The following is a 22,467-nucleotide window of genomic DNA, read 5'->3' as shown; positions in this document are numbered from 1 at the left end:
TGGTTTTAGATTATGAACATACTAATTGGACCTTAATACAGTAATATTTACGCAAGTTGAGTTGAATTGTGGTGAGACCACTTGTGTGCAGGTTAATCTCTTTGAGTCTCATTTTATTCACTATGCCAACCTCTTATGAACATTCTAAAGACTTGCCAAGTATTAAGCACTCAAAAGTTGCTGCTGTTGTTTATGATAACAGTTACTTGAGGGAGAAAGAAATTCACTGGTGGGGACTTTAAAGAATATTTCAAACATGTAACATTTGGTATGGAAAATCTTTTAAACTGAATGTGTTTTAGGGCACATTGAATACTTTACTTTCCTTTTCCTCAGCATCAACAACAGCAACTTGTGATTGGCGGTGACCGGATATTCAGTTGCACATCCCCACATCAATGCACTGCCAATGGTAAGACTCTCCAGCTCCCAATGTCAGAGTGTTTATTATTCTCTTGTTTTTAGGATCTTTTGCGAATTTTGAAAGTTTCTCACAATTTGACAAAATACATGTGTTCCCAAGCTAAGTAAGTGTTTTTTTGTTTTTTTGTTTTTAATTTTTATTCTTTTTAAATATATGTAATTTAAGTTACTTAAAAGTAACTTTTGAATATTTGGTAAAGGAAAAATTGCAACTTTTGAAAATTTCTCTTTTCTTTTCTTTCTTTTTCTTCCTGTTTTGAGATGGAGTTTCACTCTTGTCACCCAGACTGGAGTGCAATGGTGTGATCTCGGCTCACTGTAACCTCCACCTCCCGGGTTAAAGAGATTATCCTGCCTCAGCCTCCCAAGTAGCTGGGATTACAGACATGCGCCACCACGCCCAGCTAATTTTTTGTAGTTTTAGTAGGAGACAGGGTTTCACCATGTTGGCCAGACTGGTCTCAAACCCCTGACCTCAGGTGATCCGCCCGCCTGAGCTTCCCAAAGTGCTGGGATTACAGGTGCAAGCCACCGTGTCCAGCTGAAGATTTCTGTGTTCTGTACTTTTAAAAACATCTTAGCTACAGTCATCAGGATGAAAAATATTGTTATATCGTGATGGTCTTGTGTTTTGTCAAATGAACTATATTTTGTGAATAGTACTTTCTTGTTAGAAATGCAACAGTGGCATTTTGCTCTTCTATTTTTGTCCATCATTTCACTAAAATAGATTGTTTTTGTGTATTGCATTTATCTTAATATTTTTTAGTTATGTGCATTTAAATGGCTAGGATTCTACTATTGTAATTAATCATTTTAAGGAGAGTCATTCTTATCTATTTGAGAGGATTTTTAAGAAGTCTTTCACTGTAGAATATAAATGGCAATCATTTGATATAGCAGAAAGACTACTGGACTCTGTGAGAGCTGGCATTTGCTTTATTTCCTGAATATACTATGAATCTTTGACTTTTGGCAGGTACTCTTGTAAATCTTAGATGATGGAATTGGACTTAATTTCTAAGGTTTATTCTAGCTGTATGTCAAGTGCTTATCATTGTTAACTAGAAGTCAGAGTGATTCTCTCTTAAAAAATAATTTCTTACCAAAATAATATTGTTGTTTATTTTGGGGATCAATAAATAGAAGAGAAATGAATTTTTACTTTTTTTAAGAATTAAATAATAACATCTTACATTTATAAATATTTTCTGGAGTTCATTACCAACAATTTTATTTTTACTAAATTAGGGAGGCAGAGAAACTGATTGAGGTTTATAGAATTTGGTGGGAAATGATGTATCATTCTGAAAGAAAAACTATTAAAAGTTGAGAACCAGAATAAGTGGGTAAGATATTTGTGAAAATATTCCCAGAAATAATTCCTATTGGAGATGGATTGTTTTCAGTATGTTGATAGGAGGAGGATTTTCTCTGTCTAAACTCTTCTGAATTCCTGTTGGGAAAAAAAGGTTGACCTCTTCCTTTCCCTGTTCTTTTCCTCTCTCTGCATCCTCCTCACCCTCCTCCCTTTCCTCTCCTTCTCTCTCCTTTTTCTTTTCTCTCTCAGGGGTTGATAGGAAATGTTGAAGAAAATAACATATTCCCCACCCCCCAAGCCAAGCTTTACCTAGCACAAAGGATGACATGTTTTTTTGTTAATTTATAAAGCACTTGCTGGGGTCTTTGGGTTGCTCTGGTGACTCATTAACCACTAAATCTGCTGTTTCCCAGGGAGCGCTAGAGTTTCTCATGAAAGAAATACATCCATGGTAAATCAACTTTGGTATTTGGAGTGTCTGCTCTTGACTTTTTGTTCACATGAAGTTTTTGTTCAAATGAAGTTCACATTTGAAACCTGTTACTCTTCTTTGTTGTCAGATCCTTAGTATTTGTGGCACGTCTCCCTTGGCAATCAGACCAGTTGGGTATCTGAGATACAGGTGCCTATCCTTAAGTGAAAGTTTTTATGTGCTATTCACAGACTGGTTTTATAACTGCTCATAGACTGCATTGTAAATTAGATCATCCCAAACATGTTTGTCAGTTTTGTTGAAAATCTCTGAAATCATTTTAATATCATCACAGAAGTTTGTGTTTGCATGTGTGTGTATGTATATATGTATGTATGTTAGTGTGTGTGAGAGATGAAGTAGACCAAGATACAGCAAACTTGCTGACAGTCTAGCTAAGGACACTGAAGCCATTTCTATATATTTGGCCAGATGTGCTAGTAAATTTATAGGTATTGGTTCAAAAATGGTGTGGTTTTCCCATGACCCTCAGAAATGCGATAACATTCTGGGTTGAACCTGTGCTGTGTAGTATGTCATATTTATTTTCTCTGAAAATGCCAGAATGCTTAGTGGGATTATATACAGTTACCTCTACCACCTCCCTACCTACCCCCAACAGTGTTTTTTTTCTTTTAAAATTTAAAAAAGTTGATATATAGTAGTTGTACTTATTTTACAGTGCATGCTTTGATGCTTGTATAGATATAAAATGATCAAGTTAGGATAAATGGGATATCCATCTCCTCAAACATTTTTATTTCCCTTGTTGATCATTGTTCTTGTTAAAATAATATGAGGGATTCATAACATCCTTTTTTGCCTTCACCCTTCTTTTACCTAGACACAGGTAATTTTAAATATAATCGCACCTTATGGCCAGGTGCAGTGGCTCATGCCTGTAATACCAGCACTTTGGGGAGGCCGAGGCAGGTGGATCACTTGAGAGATCAGAAGTTCGAGACCAGCCTGGCCAACGTGGTGAAACCCCATCTCTACTAAAAATACAAAAATTAGCCAGGCGTGGTGGCGCACACCTTTAATCTCAGCTGCTTGGGAGGCTGAGGCAAGAGAATCCCTTGAACCTGGGAGGCATAGGTTGCAGTAAGCCACTGCACTCCAGTCTGGCTGACTGAGACACCATCTCAAAAAAAAATTTTTTTTTTGCACCTTAAATCATGATTTATAGCTGCTTTCCTGTATCAAATGTTTCATAACTACTTTTTTGTAATTATCTCATATTGCATTAGTAGGACCCATTGGCCAGCAGGTGTATATTATTATTTTGACTTTTTATTTATTATTTTTTGAGACAGTCTCACCCTGTTGTCCAGGCTGAAGTGCAGTGGCGTAATCTGTGCTCACTGCAAAACCAAAACTGTATACCCATTAAACAGCACCCACCCTCTCCCACCCCCCTGCAAGTTCCCAACACCCCACTCTCCTCCCAGCCCGTCCTCTGGCAACAACCCTTTTATTTGTTTCTGATTTTGCTAGATACGTCATATAGGTAGCACCATATAGTATTTGTCTTTTTGAGATTGGCTGCTTTTGTTTAACATGATGATCTGTATTGTAACCTGTGACATTATTTCCTTGTCTTTTTTAAGGCAAAATGAAATTCCATTGTATGTACATACCACATTTTCTTTTTTTTTTGTATTGTTTTTTAATTTCAATCGGTTTTGGGGGAATAGGTGGTGGTTGGTTACATGGATAAGTTCTTTAGTGGTGATTTCTGAGATTTTGGTGTACTCATCACTGGAGCAGTGTATACTGTGCCCAAAGTATAGTCTTTCATCCCTCTCCATCCCCCACCCTTTCCCCCAGTCCACAAAGTCCATTGTATATTCTTATGCCGTTGCGTCCTCCTCATTGCTTAGCTCCCACTTATGAGTGAGAACATGCAATGTTATGGTTTTCATTCCTGAGTTACTTCACTTAGAATAATGGTCTCTCATTCCATCCAGGTTGCTATGAATGCCATTATTCCATTCCTTCTTATGACTGAATAGTATTCCATGGTGTATATACACATACCACAATTTCTTTATCCACTTGTTGATTGATGGGCTGTTTCCATAGTTTTGTAGTTGCAAATTGTGCTGCTATAATCATGCGTGTGCAAGTATCTGTTTCGTATAATGACTTCTTTTTCTCTGGGTAGATAGCCAGTAGTGGGATTACTTGATCAAATGGTAGTTCTACTTTTAGTTCTTTAAGGAATCTCCACACTGATGTCCTTAGTGGTTGTACTAGTTTACATTCCCACCAGCAGTGTAAGTGTTCCCTTTTCACCACATCCATGCCAACGTCTATTATTTTTTCATTTTTTGATTACAGCCATTCTTGCAGGAGTAAGGTGGCATCACATTGTGGTTTTGATTTGCATTTCTCTTATTTTTAGTGATACTGAGTATTTTTTCATGCGTTTGTTGGTCATTTGTATTTCTTCTTTTGAGAATTGTCTATTCATGTCCTTAGCCCACTTTTTTTTTATGGGATTATTTGTTTTTTTCTTGCTGCTTTGAGTTCCTTGTAGATTCTGGATCTACAGAATCTTTGTTGGATGCATGGATTGTGGAGATTTTCTCTCACTCTGTGAGTTGTCCGTTTTCTCTGCTGATTGTTTCTTTTGCCGTGCAGAAGCTTTTTAGTTAATAATTAAGTCCCATCTTAATTTATCTTTGTTTTTGTTGCATTTGCTTTGGGGTTCTTGGTCATGAAGTTGTTGCCCAAGCTAGTGTCTAGAAGGGTTTTTTCAATGTTATCTTCTAGAATTTTTATGGGTTCAGGTGATAGATTTAACTCTTGGATCCATCTTGAGTTGATTTTTGTGTAAGGTGAGAAATGAGGATACAGTTTCCTCCTTCTATGTGTGGCTTGCCAGTTCTCCCAGCACCATTCATTGAATAGGGTGTCCTATCCCCACTTTGTGTTTTTGTTTGCTTGGTCGAAGATCAGTTGACTGTAAGTATTTGGCTTTATTTTTGGGTTCCCTGTTCTGTTCCATTGGCCTATATGCCCATTTTTATACCAGTACCATGCTGCTTTGGTGACTGTGGCCTTATAGTATAGTTTGAGGTCAGGTAATGTTTATGACTCCAAATTGGTTATTTTGGCTTAGTCTTGCTTTGGCTATGTGGGCTCTTCTCTGATTCCATAGGATTTTAGGACTGTTTTTTGTATTTCTGTGAAGAATGTTGGCAGTATTTTGATGGGAATTGCATTGAATTTGTAGATTGCTTTTGGCAGTATGGTCATTTTCAAAATACTGATTCTACCCATCCATGAACTTGGGATGTGTTTCTGTTTGTGTCATCTGTGATTCCTTTCAGCAGTGTTTTTTAGTTTTCCTTGTAGAGGTCTTTCATCTCCTTGGTTAGCTATATTCCTAAGTATTTTATTTTATTTTTGCAGCTATTACAATAGCTGTAAAAGGGAGTTCTTGATTTGATTCTCCACTTGGTCACTGTTGATGTGTATATTAATTTTGTATCTTGAAACTTTGCTGAATTCATTTTGTCACTTCTAGGAGCTTTTTGGAGGAGTCTTTAGGGTTTTCTAGGTATACAATCATATTATCAGCAAACAGCAACAGTTTGCCTTCCTCTTCACCGATTTGGATGCCCTTGATGTCTTTTCTTGTCTGATTGCTCTGGCTAGGACTTCCAGTAAGTACTGTGTTGAATGGAAGTCAGACCACATTTTCTTTATCCATTCATTTGTTGGTAGACATTTGGGTTGCTTCTACCTTTTGGCTATTATGAATAGTCTTGCTTTGAACATGGATGTGCAAATCTCTTTGACATGTTGATTTCAACTCTTTTTAGAACTGGAATTCTTTTTGGGATCTCAGAACAGGGATTGCTGGATCATATGGTAATTCTAGGGTTCCCCCCCGCCCCCTTGAAAAAGTTCTGTACTCTTTCCAGAGCAGCAGCACCATTTTACATCCCTACCAACAGTACAACAGGGTTCTACACACTGGACATTTGCTGTTTGTTTGCTAGTGACTATCCTAATGGATGTGAGGTGTTGACAATAATTTAACACTACCAACTGTCTACTTAGCTTTGATTTTTCTGAACTACTCCTAATATGTTTTTACAGAATCAACAAAACTTATACATTATGTTTGGTTACTGGGTATAGCTTATGCTTCTACCTATTTTTTCCCTTTTATTTGTCCTGTGAAGTTTTCTACATTCTGTATTTTATTTATTGGATTCCTATAGTATAAGGTTAATCTTTTCCTTATATTGGTGGTTGTAGCTAACGGCTTCATCTAATTAATTAAGATTAATCTAATCTTAATTTAGGTTTTTTTCCTTTATTATTTTGAGAGGTAGGGGTGGCAGAATATTTCACAGGTGGTGCTAAATATAGATGGAATACCTCTAATCTGAAATGCTCCAACATCTGAAATCTTTTGAGCACTAACACAGCACTCAAAGGAAATGCTCATTGGAGCATTTTGGATTTCACATTTTCAGATTGGGAGTGCTAAACTGTTACACTGCAGATATTTCAAAATCTGAAAAACTTGTGGTCCCAATCATTTTAGATAAAGGACACTCACTGTATGCTTGCATAAAGAAGCACCTAATGTTTGTTTTTTATTCCTGACAGTAGGCGACATTAATGATCATTCCTAGAACCATTATTTCCATGAGGGCAAAGAAAATGTTGATATTCCAGTTATATCAAGCTTTTATTATATGTAACATTTCTATAAAGAGAAACTTTCCCTAACAGATATTTCATTACTCTGTGGCACAGATTGCACAAAGGCATATGAAATGCATGATTCTTTCCTTTATTTACCAGTTTTCAAAGTACTGAGTTGTTTCCTGGAAGCCTTTCTAGGGTTCTTGAATACCTTTCTAAGTAACAAGTGAGGATTTTTTTGAGTTATTGTGAGCTTGTGGATTTAAGCATTTGATATGTTTTATTGCACTGTAGTTTGTATTCTTATTGATGTCATTCCCTTGGCCAAAAGAGCCTTTTCAAGTTTACTTCTGAGTCTTTTTTGATGTGACTCTAGTATTCTCTCTCTGGTAACTTCCTTGCTTTCTGACAAAACAAGATGTTGGCCAAAGCTCATCTTGTACGTGTCCTTTGTTGGTCCTCAGATCAGCTGTGTCTCTAAGAAGTCCTGATTCCTTTTAGTGAAAAAGAATATTTATATATTTATGTTATATAATATGCAATAGTTAATATGTAAACATAATAGAAAGTAATATATTAAACAAAAGTATAAAAAGAGTACATGTACTTTAAAAGTACTTTAAGTACATGTAAATATAAAAATAAACATAATATAAAATTATACATATTTTTACATTTATAAATGTATATTTAACCAGTATGAGTAGTGACTATCGTTTTCATTTTTCTTTTTTTGTCCACGTCTCAGTGGGATTACAGCTAAGTATTACGTTTTAAAGTAAGTCCTCATGTGTAATCCGCCCCCTGCCCACCACCAGTTTGATACATAGTTGGGTCAACTTGTCCTTTCTCTCCCCTATCTCCCCAGTTCCTGCTCCCCTTCCCCTTTTCTTCTTCTCTTCCCCTCTCCCTCTTTTCTTTTTCTCTCTTTTCTCCTTTTCTTTTCAACACTGTGTCATTCAGTCACCCAGGTAGGAGTGCAGTGGCGTGATTGTGGTTCACTGCAGCCCTGCCCTTCTGGGCTCAATTGATTCTCCCACCTCCACCTCCCAAAGTAGCTGGGACCACAAGTGCGTGCCACCATGCCTGGCTAATTTTTTTTACTGTTATGTTATGTTATGTTATGTTATGTTATGTTATGTTATGTTATGTTATTTTGAGACGGAGTCTCGCTCTGTCGCCCGGCTGGAGTGCAGTGGTGCCATTTTGGCTCACTGCAACCTCCGCCTCAATCGTTCAAGCAATTCTCCTGCCTCAGCCTCCTGAGTAACTGGGACTACAGGTGCATGCCGCCATGCCCAGCTAATTTTTGCATTTTTAATAGAGATGGGGTTTCACCATTTTGTTCAGGATGGTCTCTTTCCTGACCTCGTGATCTACCTGCCTCAGTCTCCCAAAGTGTTTGGATTACGGGCATGAGCTACCGCACCTGGCCAACTTTTTTTTTTTTTTTAAAGTAGAAACAGTGTCTCCCTGTGTTGCCCAGGCTGGTCTTGAACTCCTGGGCTCAAGCAATCCTCCTGGCCTCAATCTGCTAAAGTGCTGGGATTACAGGCCTGAGCCACTGTGCCGAAGCCAGGCCAATTTGTTTCATTTTATTTTTAGTATTTAGAATTTAAAATATTTGTTTTTTTTTTTTTTTTTTTTTTTTTGAGACGGAGTCTCGCTCTGTCGCCCAGGCTGGAGTGCAGTGACCGGATCTCAGCTCACTGCAAGCTCCGCCTCCCGGGTTCACGCCATTCTCCTGCCTCAGCCTCCCGAGTAGCTGAGACTACAGGCGCCCGCCACCTCGCCCGGCTAGCTTTTTGTATTTTTTAGTAGAGACGGGGTTTCACCCTGTTAGCCAGGATGGGATGTAGTCTTTATTCATTGTTTTACAGCTGCATTCTACTCTGTTACACAGATAGCTATTTCAAGAGTGGAAGTTTTTAGATAGCATGAAATGTGGGTGTCAATTTGCCAAATTCCCTTCTGTAAAGCATTATGCCATCTTATGTTCCTTCCAGCAATATATGAGGTTCCCTTTTTCCCTTTGATACGTATTTGTCTTTTAATCTGATAGGTTAGAAATAGTATTTCACTATGGTTCTAATTTGCATATTTTCATTTATTTTATAGTTGTTTGCTAGTTTATTTTGGAACTGTTTGCATATCTTTTTCTTTGAACTGTTCCAAAGATAGATTCTTATTTTGCAGAAAAGTCTACCAACTATATTGATCAATCCGTTGAGCCCTTCTATTTCCTCTTGTTCTGATTGTATAGTCATCCCACAACTTCTAAAAATTAATTTGGTTTAACAACAGGACTCTTCCACAAAGAATGGAATGATGCTGAGCAGTTCTCGTAGGTTTGATTCCTGAGGAACCAGACCCTTGATTATAACCCTTTGTTGGAAAGGTGGATCTACAAAGTTCCTATGGGGAAGCCAGAAAGGGAAAAGGAGGCTGATACCAAGTGCCTGAAAGACTAATATTTTTGTGCAATTGGACTCAAATCATGTGGCAGCCTCGGGGGACAGTGTAGAACATGTCTGTTTTTCCACCCAAGGGGCAAGGAACCTGGGTTACTTTGTCACCTAACCCCCATTCCTTAGTCAGCGAGTTAGGCTTTGAAGAGGGCAGGGCAGCAGCTCCTGACCTGCTGTTTGGCCTCAGGGTGCTTTGCAGTAAAAAACTACCCAGCTGCTCAGGAAAGTTGAGTGATGAGGGAATGTGGGCTGGGCCTTGCCGGCCTCTTCTGCATCAATGAATATTCTAGTCTACTGGCAGTTACATTTCTCAGTGTAATAGTAAATCACCTCTTTCACTCATAAACTGCCCTGCTGTATTTTGTTAACATCTCTTATCTCATAACTTGATTATTCTTAACCGAAAGAAGTTATGACTTGCCAGACTGAAGACAAGACCTCAAGGAGTTGTGACCCTGCCAACAGGTTGCTGCCAGGAAAGAGTGTGGTGCATAGTGAGGAGTCAGTGATTATTACCTAGTTATAAATGTAGCATCCGTAAATTAATTGGTTCTATTTACTGTAGGAAAGTTTATTGTTACTATTTTCATTTTTAATCTTTTACCATCATGATTCGGAAGTGGCATTATTAAATGTGAAGAAAGAACGACATTGTCACATGATATCGTGTGAACCATTTTCATTTCGTTGAGAATGTATGCCTGTCATTAGAGGCTGAAATAACTGACCCTAAAATGGAAGCCGTGAAAGACTGTGGTATCATGTGAAAGGCAGAGAAAGCTTGGATTTTTACATGGATTTAATCTTTATACAGGTTGAGCATTGGTTATCCTAAACACTTGGGACCATAGTATTTCAGATTTCATATTTAGTTGGATTTCGGAATATTTGCATATCTGTAATGAGATATCTTGGGGATAGGATCCAAGTCTAAACACAAAGTTCATTTATGTTTTATATACTCCTTATATATATAGCCTGAGGGCAATTTTATACAGTATTTTAAATAATTTTGTGCATGAACCAGAATTTTGACTGTGACTTGTCGTATGAGATCAAGTGTGGAATCTTCTGCTTGTGGCGTTATATCACTGCTCCAAAAATTGCAGATATTGGAACATTCTGGATTTTGGATTTTTGGATTGGGGTGCTCAATTTATATTAACTGTAATATTAGGGAATTAGTTCACTATTAATGGTGAATTAGTATTTTTATTTTACAACATTTTTCATGTTTCAAATAATTTTGCTGTCCTTTCTATAAATTCTCAGTGTAGGCACTATTCAACCAGGAATAAAATACTAGCTCTCTTATCTCGAGAAACACAGAGTAGTGTGAGAGCAACGGCATACACCCACAATAGAGGGATAGATGTTTAACACGGTAATGTTAAAACAAAAGGTGTCCTATCACTGAATATTATCTGGCTGACTTTTAAGTTTCCTAATTTTCTTCGGGTGTACTATATTAAATTTGGTCTGACTAGATTTTGACTATTCGTGGTTGGACAGCATGGTCCAATATAACCATAAAATTGGAAACCGAAGGCCATTTCTTATTTCAGTGGTATATTGAAGCCATTTGAAGACTTCCCCCCTTCCCGTTCTTTTTTCTTTTCATTCATCCATCCATCCATCCAGTGGATAATATTGCATGATTTAAACAAAAATTTTTGCTTGAGAGACAAATTAACATAATAAAGTTAGTTTGTAAAGGACAGGAACTTCTAGTTTTATACAGGTTCTATTGGTTTGCTTCTTCAACTTCTGTCCTGTTTCTTAAGCCAGTTAATTTTAGTTATATCTTTTCATTTTAATCCTGGTTCATAGGAACAGATATCCTTCCCCATGCCTATTTTCTCTCTTTTCCTGTGATTTACTAGCACCCATAAGGAGGGTCTTTAAAACAAAAAGGTTGGAATGCTAAAGTTCTTCCTTCACAATCTTCTATATATTAGGCATTCATTTCCTGTCAGGTGTTTATTTGGATCATTTTTTATTGCAACCTGATATTTTAAAAAAAAGTGACTTAGAGCCTAAGGGCTTGTGATTATAGAGCAGATTACATAGAGGTACTTTAAACGTGTAAGGGAAAAATGCCCAAAACCGTTTTGATTAGTTTAATTTTTTTTTTTTTAAGTAAATGAGTGAATGAAAATCAACCCCAAAATGGAAGGGTTAGTATAGTTGACCCTTGAACCACACAGGTGTGGACTATGTGGGTTCACTTTTACTTGGTTTTTTAAAAATAAAAATTAGATCTAGTATGCCTGCCTTTCCTGCCTGTCCTTCCACCTCTTCTACCTCTCCCACCCCTCAGACAGCAAAACCAACTTCTCCTCAGCCTTGTGAAGAGGATGAGGACCTTCGGAATGATTCACTTCCATTTAATGAATGGTAAATATATTTTCCTTACGATTTTTTAAATAACCTTTTCTCTAACTTCTTTTATTGTAAGAATACAATATCTAATACCTACAGCATGTAAGATGTGTGTGTTTTCGTTATTAGTAAGGCTTCTGGTCATAACTAGGTTGTTAGTAGTTAGGTTTTTGGGAGGTCAGAAGTTATATGTGGATTTTTGATTGGCTGGGTTGACACCCTTAACTCCTGCTTTGGACAAGGGTCAACTGTATATGTTCTGTCATAGAGAGGTAGTTATCTTACTTAAATATTGCTGTAACCATGTAAAGTTGTTAGTATCTGTTTTATTGGTGAGAAATCCATTATTTTTCTTAAAAACAATTGTGTGTTCTAATTATAGTAGAGAGATGAAAATTTATTTCAGAAAACAGACTTCCATTGCTCCAACCCTATGCCATGTAACAGGGCAGACGCTTTCATTACCACCTGAACATACAGCTTGTGTATGTATGTATGTAAGACAGACTACCCATATTGAGACACCTTGGCCCTTGTTTGCTATTGGCTCCCCTCCCCCACCATTTCACTTCTATACTTAGACTTATCCAATATGGTAACCACTGGAAATACGTAGCTGTTGAACACTTGGAAATATGACTAGTCAGAATTGAGATGTGCTGTAAATGTAAAATGCATGCTGGATTTTGAAGACTTATTTTTTTTGTTTTTTAAGTAAAATATCTCAAATTATTGATTATAAGAAATTATAATATTCCAGATATATTTGGTTACATAAAATAATATTAGAATAAATTCTGCCTGTTTCTTAACTTTTTCATGTGGCTACTAGATAATTTAAAACTTACGTGTGTGGACTTGGCCAGTGCTAATATCTGGGGAGACTGGAATGACTTTTTGAGGGTTCCTAAAATTAGATATTGGGACTATGTTACAAAGCTAAGTAAGTTCTATTGAGTTTAATCCTCATTTTACAAATGAAGAAATAATGTTTAGAGAAGTGATTCCATTACAGAACCAAGACTTGAACTGTGCACTCCAGCATTCTTTTAAATTTTGTGTAACCAGATTGTATAGAGGTGAATCATGAGAGTTTTCAGTGGACCTCAGGCACCCATAGAATAATAGGGTTGAAAGCATCTTGATAATGACAGGTTTCTAGATTTTTTTCATTACTTTTGAGAGCTAAAGGCATTTGTTGTTTTGGGAAAATTTTCTTTTATTAAAACGTAGAATTTTATTATCATCTATGTTGTAATCTCTTATTCAGGAAGATCAAATTTTTGCTATCATTTTTCTATACTTCCTATTGTCTTAGAATTTTTTCCCATATTTTTTCAATCATAAAGTTTCCATTTGGTTCTTTTTTTATAGTGTCTACTTCTGAGAACTTGTCTTTCGTGTCCCTTCACGGACATCTTTGAGAATTCTGACACCTGGATCATCTCAGGATTAATATCTGTTATTTTCTTTTCCTTTGAGAATGATCAGATTTTCTTTATCTGTACCATCCCTAGAGAATGTTGTTGTTTTTAAATGAAAGCAGGCAATTAACATCCATAGGCTCAGACTCCCAAATTCTGTGGCACCTGTGGGCAGTGGTTCCAACATCGGTTCAGTTTTCAAAGTCTTTGCTAAGCTACTTTGAGTCTGCTTCCTGAATGAGCCTCTGAGGAGTTAGTATGGAACCTGAAGGTGATTTGTGCCTTCAGTTCTCAAGACCTTTGTAGTGCTTCTTTAGGTATGTTCCACATGCACATCTTGGGATGAATTTGGAACTTGTGTTGGTTCATAGGAAGAATTACAGGATCCACTTCTCCAGTTCTCTCTTAGGGATTTTTTCTTATGCTCTTCAGTTCCTGGAGGCCTCATTTCTGGTTTAGTTTGGCTTTTTTGATTGAAAGAAACTGGCTCAATCTAGCTGGTAAGCGTTGCGAGGAACACCAAAAAAGTAGGCCAATTATAGTGTTGAACAAGTGTGCTCAGAAGAATAGTAGAGTTATAATTCCACAAATGGAGTAGGGGCTCCTATGGAACAAAACCTCCCACAAATAGTAACTACAATCTCTGGACAAGATATGAAAAACAAACATTATGAGGACACCCTAGAACAAACCTGAAACAAGTAGAAGCCAGACTGGATTGGAGTCTTATGAGAATGGCGTTGGAGTTCCCTGTTATTGACAGATCTTTGCCTGGGGACAAGTTCCCTTTGGCAGAGGAACTAGAGAATTGTTCAGAACTAACGCTGCACTGCAGAGTAATGTAGTCCAGCACGGGGAAGGAGGAAATCCAGGAAGAAAATACTCATAGAGGTGGAGTACCAAATTTGGTTTATAAACTCTGCTAAAATATGGGGTTGACCCCTAAGCTGGAAACCATTCAGGTGTCTATAAACCAAGAAAATGGATTATCAAGTTGTTGTATGTGTACAATGGAATACTACTAAGCAATAGGAAGGAACCAAGGCATTGATGTCTGCAGCAACTTGGATTAATCTCTAAAACATTATGCTGACTGAATGTAGTCTTACACAAAACAAGCCATCATATGTGATTCTATATATATGATGTCCTAAAACCATACAGACCTAATCTATTGTACATGTGGGGTAGGGCAGGCAAAACGAAGTTATGAAGGGGAAAGATGAAGAGGTTGGCAGGTGGTAGGAATGAGTGGTGAGGAAGGGGATTAAGTGGGGAAGTGCATGTGGCAGCTTTCTAAGGTGTTGGCAATGTTCTCTGTTCCGTTAGGGATTTACGTTACTCAGGTACATAACATTTGTCAAAACTTACTGAATGGTATAGCCGGTATAAGTCCATTGTATTTTGTGTAAGTCTTTTCTTCTTTTCCCTTCCCTTCCCCCTTCCCTCCCTTCCCTTCCCCCTTTCCCTTCCCTTCCCCCTTTCCCTTCCCTTCCCCCTTTCCCTTCCCTTCCCACTTCCCTTCCCTTCCCTTCCCCCTTCCCTTCCCCTTTCCCTTCCCTTCCCTTCCCTTCCCCCTTCCCTTCCCCCTTCCCCCTTCCCCCTTCCCTTTCTCCTTCCCTTCCCGTCCCTTTCTCCTTCCCTTCCCTTCCCTCTCTCCTTTCCTCTCCCTTCTCTATTCCTTTCCATTCCTTTCCGTTCCTCCCCCCACCCCCCCCCTTTTTTTTTTTGAGATGGAGTCTCACCCTGTCACCCAGGCTGGAGTGCAATGGGGCAGTCTCGGTTCACTGCAACCTCCACTTCCCGGGTTCAAATGATTCTCCTGCCTCAGCCTCCCGAGTAGCTGGGATTACAGGTGCCCACCACTATGCCCAGCTAATTTTTGTATTTTTAGTAAAGATGGGGTTTCACCATGTTGACCAGGTTAGTCTCGAACTCCTGACCTCGTGATCCGCCTGCCTCAGCTTCCCAAAGTGCTGGGATTACAGGCATGAGCCACTGTGCTCGGCCAAGTTTTTCCTTAAAAAAAAAAATAAAAAATAAAGAAAAAACATTACTTGATGGGCAAGTTGCAGTATTTATCGAAGTATACTGATGACTGCAAGTTCTTTGAATAGATGTATTAAAACAAATATGAGGAAATGTTAATTTTAAATTGTAGGTGGTAGCTGTGTGGATATTGTTTTCATTTTTTTCTATATGTTTGAAAATTTTCATAGTAAAATGTTAAGAAAAAATGGAGACCAGTGGATGGTATTTCTCGAAGTCAGATTCCTGTTAATATGTTGTTGTTTTTTAATGGCATTCATCAAAATTCATTTCTTTAAATTTGAAAATAGTTTGAAGAGCTCATTGGTAACATTTTTCTGCTTGTGCATTAAGCTCTGACCTGCTTATGATGCAGAAGAATAGAGAAATATGAATAAATAAAAGCACAAGACAAAACACACATACTAACTTGATCATTTCAAAATGATGTAGCAAAGGCTGCTTAAGGTCATTTCTAATACCTACATTTGGAGGGGATGGATATGCAATTAGACTATGCTCAGATTCAAGTATGATTAATGGGAGATGGAATTCATGGAATTGCTAATTTCGAACACGTTTTCGAAAATGCTATGGGAGGAAATTATTTTATTTATTTATTTAGAGACGGAGTCTTGCTCTGTCATCGCCCAGGCTGGAGTGCAGTGGCACAATCTTGGCTCACTGCAATCTCCACCTCCCAGGTTCATGCCATTCTCCTGCCTCAGCCTCCCGAGTAGCTGGGACTACAGGTGCCCGCCACCACGCCTGGCTAATTTTTTGTATTTTTAGTAGAGATGGGGTGTCACCATGTTAGCCAGGATGGTCTGATCTCTTGACGTCATGATCCACCCACCTCGGCCTCCTGAAGTACTGGGATTACAGGCATGAGCCCCCGCGCCCGGCCACGGGAGGAAATTATTAAGAGTTTGTTTCCACTCTTAATTGACCAATAGTCATTTGTGGAGTATGGCTTAGGACACTTTTTTAAGTGTGTTGTATTTATTTAAAAAAAAAAAAAGCTGTATGATTTTTATGGTGGAATTATTAGCGAGATTGGATTGATTAGAATTTATTTTAAAATATAATCTCTTTGGAGGCCGAGACAGATGGATCATGAGGTCAGGAGATCGAGACTATCCTGGCTAACACCGTGAAACCCCGTCTCTACTAAAAATACAAAAAATTAGCTGGTGTGGTGGCGGGCGCCTGTAGTCCCAGCTACTTGGGAGGCTGAGGCAGGAGGATGGCGTCAACCTGGGAGGCGGAGCTTGCAGTGAGCCGAGATCGTGCCACTGCACTCCAGCTTGGACGACACAGTGAGACTGTCTCAAAAAAAATACACACACACACATACATATACATACATATATATACAATATATATAAAATCTCTATCTTAGAAATTTAGTAATGGTCTGTTAGGGAGTTGTTGGATTAAAAAGCACTGTGACAGGATTTTATGGTTCTTTCATAAAGTTTTGAGATACAAGTATAGTCGTATTAAAATTCAGTACTGTAACATCCAATGTTATGCATAAATGTTATAAATACTGGTTCATTTTCTGGCCGCTGTTAATTTGCTGTTAGGAAAGTTATTCTAATAGCCTCAATTTTTAAATATATATATCAGATTAAATTGTGAGTGGGGATGAGAGAAAAGTAAAATATTGATATTAAAATATAATTTGTAATTACAAGATATAAGATTTTAAAATTTATTTCACTTTCTCTCTGGTTTTTTTTTGGAAGCGCTTCAATTTTAAATTCATTTTAGAACATAACATGAAATTACTTGATGTTATAATGATTTGATATTTCTCTAGAAACCAAAAATTTGGACTTCATTTTTGGTCTTTTGTCTTTTTATCACTCCAAATGTATTGCAGTAATTTTTTTGTTTAAATCACCATTTGTATATATTATAACTTTATCAAAGTAAAACTGCTATGTTGCGCCTAGCCCTAGTCATTTTGTTGTAAGAATTCTATATTACTGTTATCTAAATGAGGCATTTTGGTCTTTGAGAAAATCGTGTTGTGTGCTAACTTTGGAGATGGTAGAATTACAATTGTGTGTTTATGCCTTCTAGATAGAAATTCAGTGGTGAACAGTCGAGTGGGTTTCACACTGTGTACCAGCTAGTTATTTAAACATCAAATTCTCCTTAACTTCTAATTTTAGTACCAATGTCTTCCTAGAGGAGAATATGTTACCCAAACAGAAACAATAGTTCAGTTAGACTTAATTTTTTGCAGGAGCTCATTTACATCTATGTAATACTGACTAAAGACTATAACGTATAATACTGTATGTATTATACATAGTAATATATATACTATATTATACAGTACTGTAATTATACTGAATAAAGACAATACTATTGTAACAGAGATGAGGTCTTGTTATGTTGCCCAGGCTGGTGTAGAACTCCTGGGCTCAAGTGATCCTTCTCTCTCAGCCTGCCAGAGTGCTGGTATTAAAGGTGTGAGGCACCACAACCCACCTGTTATTAAATATCTGAATGTTTAAGTCTCTCTGAAAAAAATGATGGACAAGGTGAGGTAGATGGATAAAATTGCTGGAAACAGCTCATGATCAAAATGGAACCCTAAAGAGTTATCTGTATATCATTGCGATTTCTGTTATTTGCCATCATAATACCAAAATCAAAATGAAAAATACATTTAATGTAAATGAAAGTTTTGCTTCAAAGATTTCTATCTCAGAAATACATTGATGTTACATCCATCTTAAGACTGGCCAAGAACAAGAGAGAAATCTTATTAATGATTCTGAATGTTGTGTTAGGAGGTACTGTGTATTGCCAAGGTGAAATGTTCAGATGACTAAGTAGTGGACTTGCATGTATGCCAAGTTATTTTATAATCACTTTAGGTAATTTGCATTTAAGAAAAACTTTAAAAAACAAGGTTTTTCCATTGCATGTTTCATCATATCTTTACATCCTTTAAAAGTAGATTTTTTAAGAGCTTCTTGATTGTAGAGATATGTTTACTGGTTCTCATATCCTTGAAGTGTTAAGTCTGCCAGGTAAGAATCTTAGCATCAACATAAGCAATGAAGTATAAAGGAATAAAGAAATATAAAGGAGAACATCAGTTGATCTTTGAACTTTAAGCTAGTTGTTAAATTTGTCAGACCCTGGAGAATTTCCTAGAACCAGGCAGTTAATTATATTTAGGAAATTAGTTAGAAAACCACAGATTTTGAGGTAGCCAGGACCTATTGTTACCGATAGGTGTTTGATTTCTTTCAGTATAGAAAACTTAAACATGGAGACACTGTTTTTTAAAAAATGTTTCTGTGTGTCACTAAAAAAAACCTTTTTTTTTCCTTTCAGTTAGCTTTATTGTCAGAAGGAGAAGCCAGATTCTACTTTGAGAGAACCAGAAAAAAATATTATGAGTAGGGAAAATATGCTCATCAACACAGAAGGATATCACAAGCATACTTATTGTTTTATTGCATGTTAAATTTAAATAGTTTAATTTACTCTAATCATTTTTCTTGTCATTTTATTCTTTGTTCAGTTATTTAATCCAGGACAGTTATGGGCACTTTATCACTTAAAGTAAGTACGAGCTCAGAGGTGTGCTATTTTCTAGATTTACTTGGGCAGCCTGGCCAAAGGTGAATTAGGTCTTTTCGGGCCATAATTTGGGTTACTCGTTACTAATTCAGCTTAGATGATAATGATTAAGCCTGATCATGGTACTGAGGCTGATAAATTCTAAAAACCTTTCTAGTAGTTAAAAGATAGAAAGCAGTTGCTTTTTGCAATTTAAAATTTTATGTCCTTTATATTGAGGACATAATTATGTCCTTATGAAAATTATTTTCAACCTTGTTCCCTACTGCTGTTTCCAGTGTTAACAGTTAAACCTTACTGTTAACAAACATCTTACATTTGATTGATTCTTCCTAAATTCATCTTTAGGATCACTCAGTGTTAAAGCTAGAGGGGCCCTTTCATATTATCTAATTCAGTACCCCCATTTTACAGAAGAGGAAACTGAGGCCTTAGACTAGAACAAAGGTCTCCTGACTCAGTCCAGGACTCTTTCTGTTACATCTTGCTGCCTGATATTTGTCTTTATGGAACTCAGCAACATCACATACAGGGTGAGCTTTTTTTTTTTTTTTTTTTTTTTTTTTTTTTTTTTTTAAATGAACACATAAAGTGATTTGCTACCCTCATTAATTACTAGTCCTCATTCTTGTCTAACTCTTATTATTTTTCCTTTTCTACCCATATTTATTTTAATCGATTATATAGACCCAAATACTTGTGACACGTTTTTATTTTGCTGCTACCTCTTCTTGATGTTTGACTATTATTTTTAAGAGTTAAACTTTCAGAGGATTTCTTACCAATGATGACTGCCATTTTATCAGGCACTGTAGCAACAACTGATTAAAATGTGTAACAGGAATTATTTGTAGAATCTTATTTTTAGATTAAAAAAGTTAATTACAAATAAGTCGAAGAGTGTGGATGAGATCTAAGGAGCTATAATACTGGATACAAAAACTTTTTTTTTTTTTTGGTGAAATACCAACATCCCAAGAAATAATCAGCCAACAGTGTGATATAACTGCTATTAAAATAGCCTATGCTATGAATGCATGGATTTATGCACATTTATGTTTTAGGTTATTGCGTTGTTTTCTTTATCAGTACTCAGGTTGGCTCCTGTATCCTTTTGACAAATCCCTAGCAATTTTTGGTAATTTTCTTGCTTTCTGTTTTCACACGATATTACAGGTTTATGTGGTTTTCAAGGGCAACTCAAGGACTTCTTTTTTTTTTTTTTTTGAGCCGGAGTCTCGCTCTGTTGCCCAGGCTGGAGTGCAGTGGTGCGATCTTGGCTCACTGCAAGCTCCACCTCCCAAGTTCATGCCATTCTCCTGCCTTAGCCTCCCGAGTAGCTGGGAACACACGTGCCAACCACCATGCCTGGCCAATTTTTTGTATTTTTAGTAGAGACAGGGTTTCACCGTGTTAGCCAGGATGGTCTCAATCTCCTGACCTCATGATCCACCAGCCTTTGCCTCCCAAAGTGCTGGGATTACAGGCGTGAGCCACCGTGCCCAGCCTTTCTCCAGTTCTTACAGTAAGTTCATGATTACAGGTTATAGGACCAAGGTGTCATTTTTACCCCTGCATTAGTCCAGGTTCTTCAGAGAGGTGGAAAAAAATGTGTGTGTGAATTTACTGTGGGAATTGACTCACGTGCTAATGGAGTTTGAGAAGACCAACCTAGGTTGTCTACAAGCTTGGAGAAAACTGGGGAAGCCTGATTCAGTCTTACGTCTGAATGCTTCCTAACCAGGGAAGCCCGTGTTATAACACTCAGTCTGAGGACAAAGACCTAAGCACCTGGGGAGCTGCTGGTGTAAATCCTGGAGGCCAGAGACCAGAGAATATGGAGTTCTGAGGTCCAAGGGCAGAAGAGAGGTGTCCAAGCCCCATGAGGAGGAAGGTGGGAGGGAAAAAGAGGGAGAACTTGCCTTACCTTTGTCTTAACTATCACAACCCCTTACCTTCCGTTTAAAAAAAAAATTTATGAATGTTGCCTGTCAATTAATTTTGCATTTGTAAAAGATCAGGAAAATACAAAATCTAACAGCTTAATGAAAATCAACACTTTTTTTTTTTTTTTTTTTGAGATGGAGTTTCGCTCTTGTTGCCCAAGCTGGAGTGCAATGGTGTGATCTCGGCTCACTGCAACCTTCACTTCCTGGGTTCAAGCGATTCTCCTGCCTCAGCTTCCTGAGTAGCTGGGATTACAGGCGCACACCACCACATCTGTCTAAGTTTTGTATTTTTAATAGAGACTGGGTTTCACCATATTGGCCAGTCTGGTCTTGAACTCCTGACCTCAGGTGATATGCCCACCTCAGCTTCCCAAAAGTGTTGGGATTACAGCTGTGAGCCACCACACCCAGCCCTACATATTCATTTTTTAAAAAATCTGTTGCTGGCCAGGCATGGTGGCTCACGTCTGTAATCCCACCATTTATTATGGCTCAGGTGGATGACTGCTCTAGACCAGGAACTTGAGACAAGCCTGGGCAACACAGCATGACCCTGTCTCTACAGAAAATAATTATAACATTATTTTTGTAATTAAGGTGCACACGCCTGTAGTCCTAGCTATTTGGATGTATGAGGCAGGGGAATCCCTTGTGCCCAGGAGTTTGAGGTTGCAGTGAGCTTTGATCGCATGACTGCACTCCAGCCTGGGCCACAGAGTGAGATCCTGTCTCTTAAAAAGAAATAAAAAATCTGTGGCTTTATGTCGCTGAAATAACCATGGTATCAAACTTTGTAATTTTAGGGTAAACTAAGGCACCAAGGCTTAACTGCTGTGAATGCTGGATAAATTAGTTGAGTTGGACAGAGTACACCACTGTCATAATCACACAGACACTTTACATCACATAGATAAATATTAAGGTTTTTGGAATTTTTTATTTAGTTTAAGTATTCATCAGCCATTTTAAAGCATCCCTTGTCACCTGTCAGTTAACTAATTGTGATTCAGATGAACTAAATCAGGGATCTATGATAGAAATATTTATTTGACTATAGTTTTCCTGGAAAGATATCTGTGTGAAGACTTGTAGATACTGTTTTATTTTTTATTTTTAGTTACCTATTTTTTTTGAGATGGAGTCTCGCTCTGTCGCCCAAGCTGGAGTGCAGTGGCACGATCTTGGCTCACTGCAACCTCTGCCTCCCAAATTCAAGCAGTTCTCCTGCCTCAGCCTCCCAAGTAGCTGGGACTACAGGCACTTGCCACCATGCCTGGCTAATTTTGTATTTTTAGGAGAGACGGGATTTCACTGTGTTAGCTAGGATGGTCTCGATCTCCTGACCTCGTGATCCGCCTGCCTTGGCCTCCCAAAGTGCTGCGATTATAGGCATGAGCCACCGTGCCCAGCTGACATTGTTTTATTTTAATCAAGGCAAAAATTGTATGTAAATACTGCTTGACTTATACTTTATTTTTTTGAGATGGGGTCTCACTCTTTCGCCCCAGCTGGAGTGCAGTGGTGGTATAATCATACCTCACTGTAGCCTCAAACTCCTGGGCCCATGTGATCCTCCCACATCATCCTCCCCAGTAGCTGGAACTTCAGGTGCATGCCACCGTACCTGACTAATTAAAACCAATTTTTTTTTTTTGGGTAGATACTGGGTCTCCCTATGTTGCCCAGAGCTCAAGTGATCCTCCCGCCTCGGCCCCCC

At 37.8% G+C, this 22,467-nt stretch overlaps 1 protein-coding gene across 16 annotated transcripts in view; it reads left to right on the top strand.

Moving 5' to 3' along the window:
* The window catches only part of TBL1XR1 (TBL1X/Y related 1), a 184,575-nt gene that overhangs the window by 103,699 nt on the left and 58,409 nt on the right, over positions 1-22,467 (top strand). For 13 of the 16 annotated variants that reach the window (XM_015131585.3, XM_015131576.3, XM_077994184.1 and 10 more), the window contains one exon: positions 337-412. The exons of the other annotated variants lie outside the window; for them this stretch is intronic. Coding sequence is in view for 1 of the 13 variants with exons in the window: in XM_077994179.1 (XP_077850305.1) it covers positions 337-412 (76 nt within the window). In the remaining 12 variants the exon portion in view is untranslated. The remainder of the gene's footprint in view (positions 1-336; positions 413-22,467) is intronic. 16 annotated transcript variants of the gene reach the window in all.

Source organism: Macaca mulatta, chromosome 2, assembly GCF_049350105.2.
Source record: "Macaca mulatta isolate MMU2019108-1 chromosome 2, T2T-MMU8v2.0, whole genome shotgun sequence".
NCBI lineage: Eukaryota > Metazoa > Chordata > Mammalia > Primates > Cercopithecidae > Macaca > Macaca mulatta.
The sequence above is the reverse complement of the archived record's forward strand: the minus strand, read 5'-3'. Positions and strand labels throughout refer to the sequence as shown.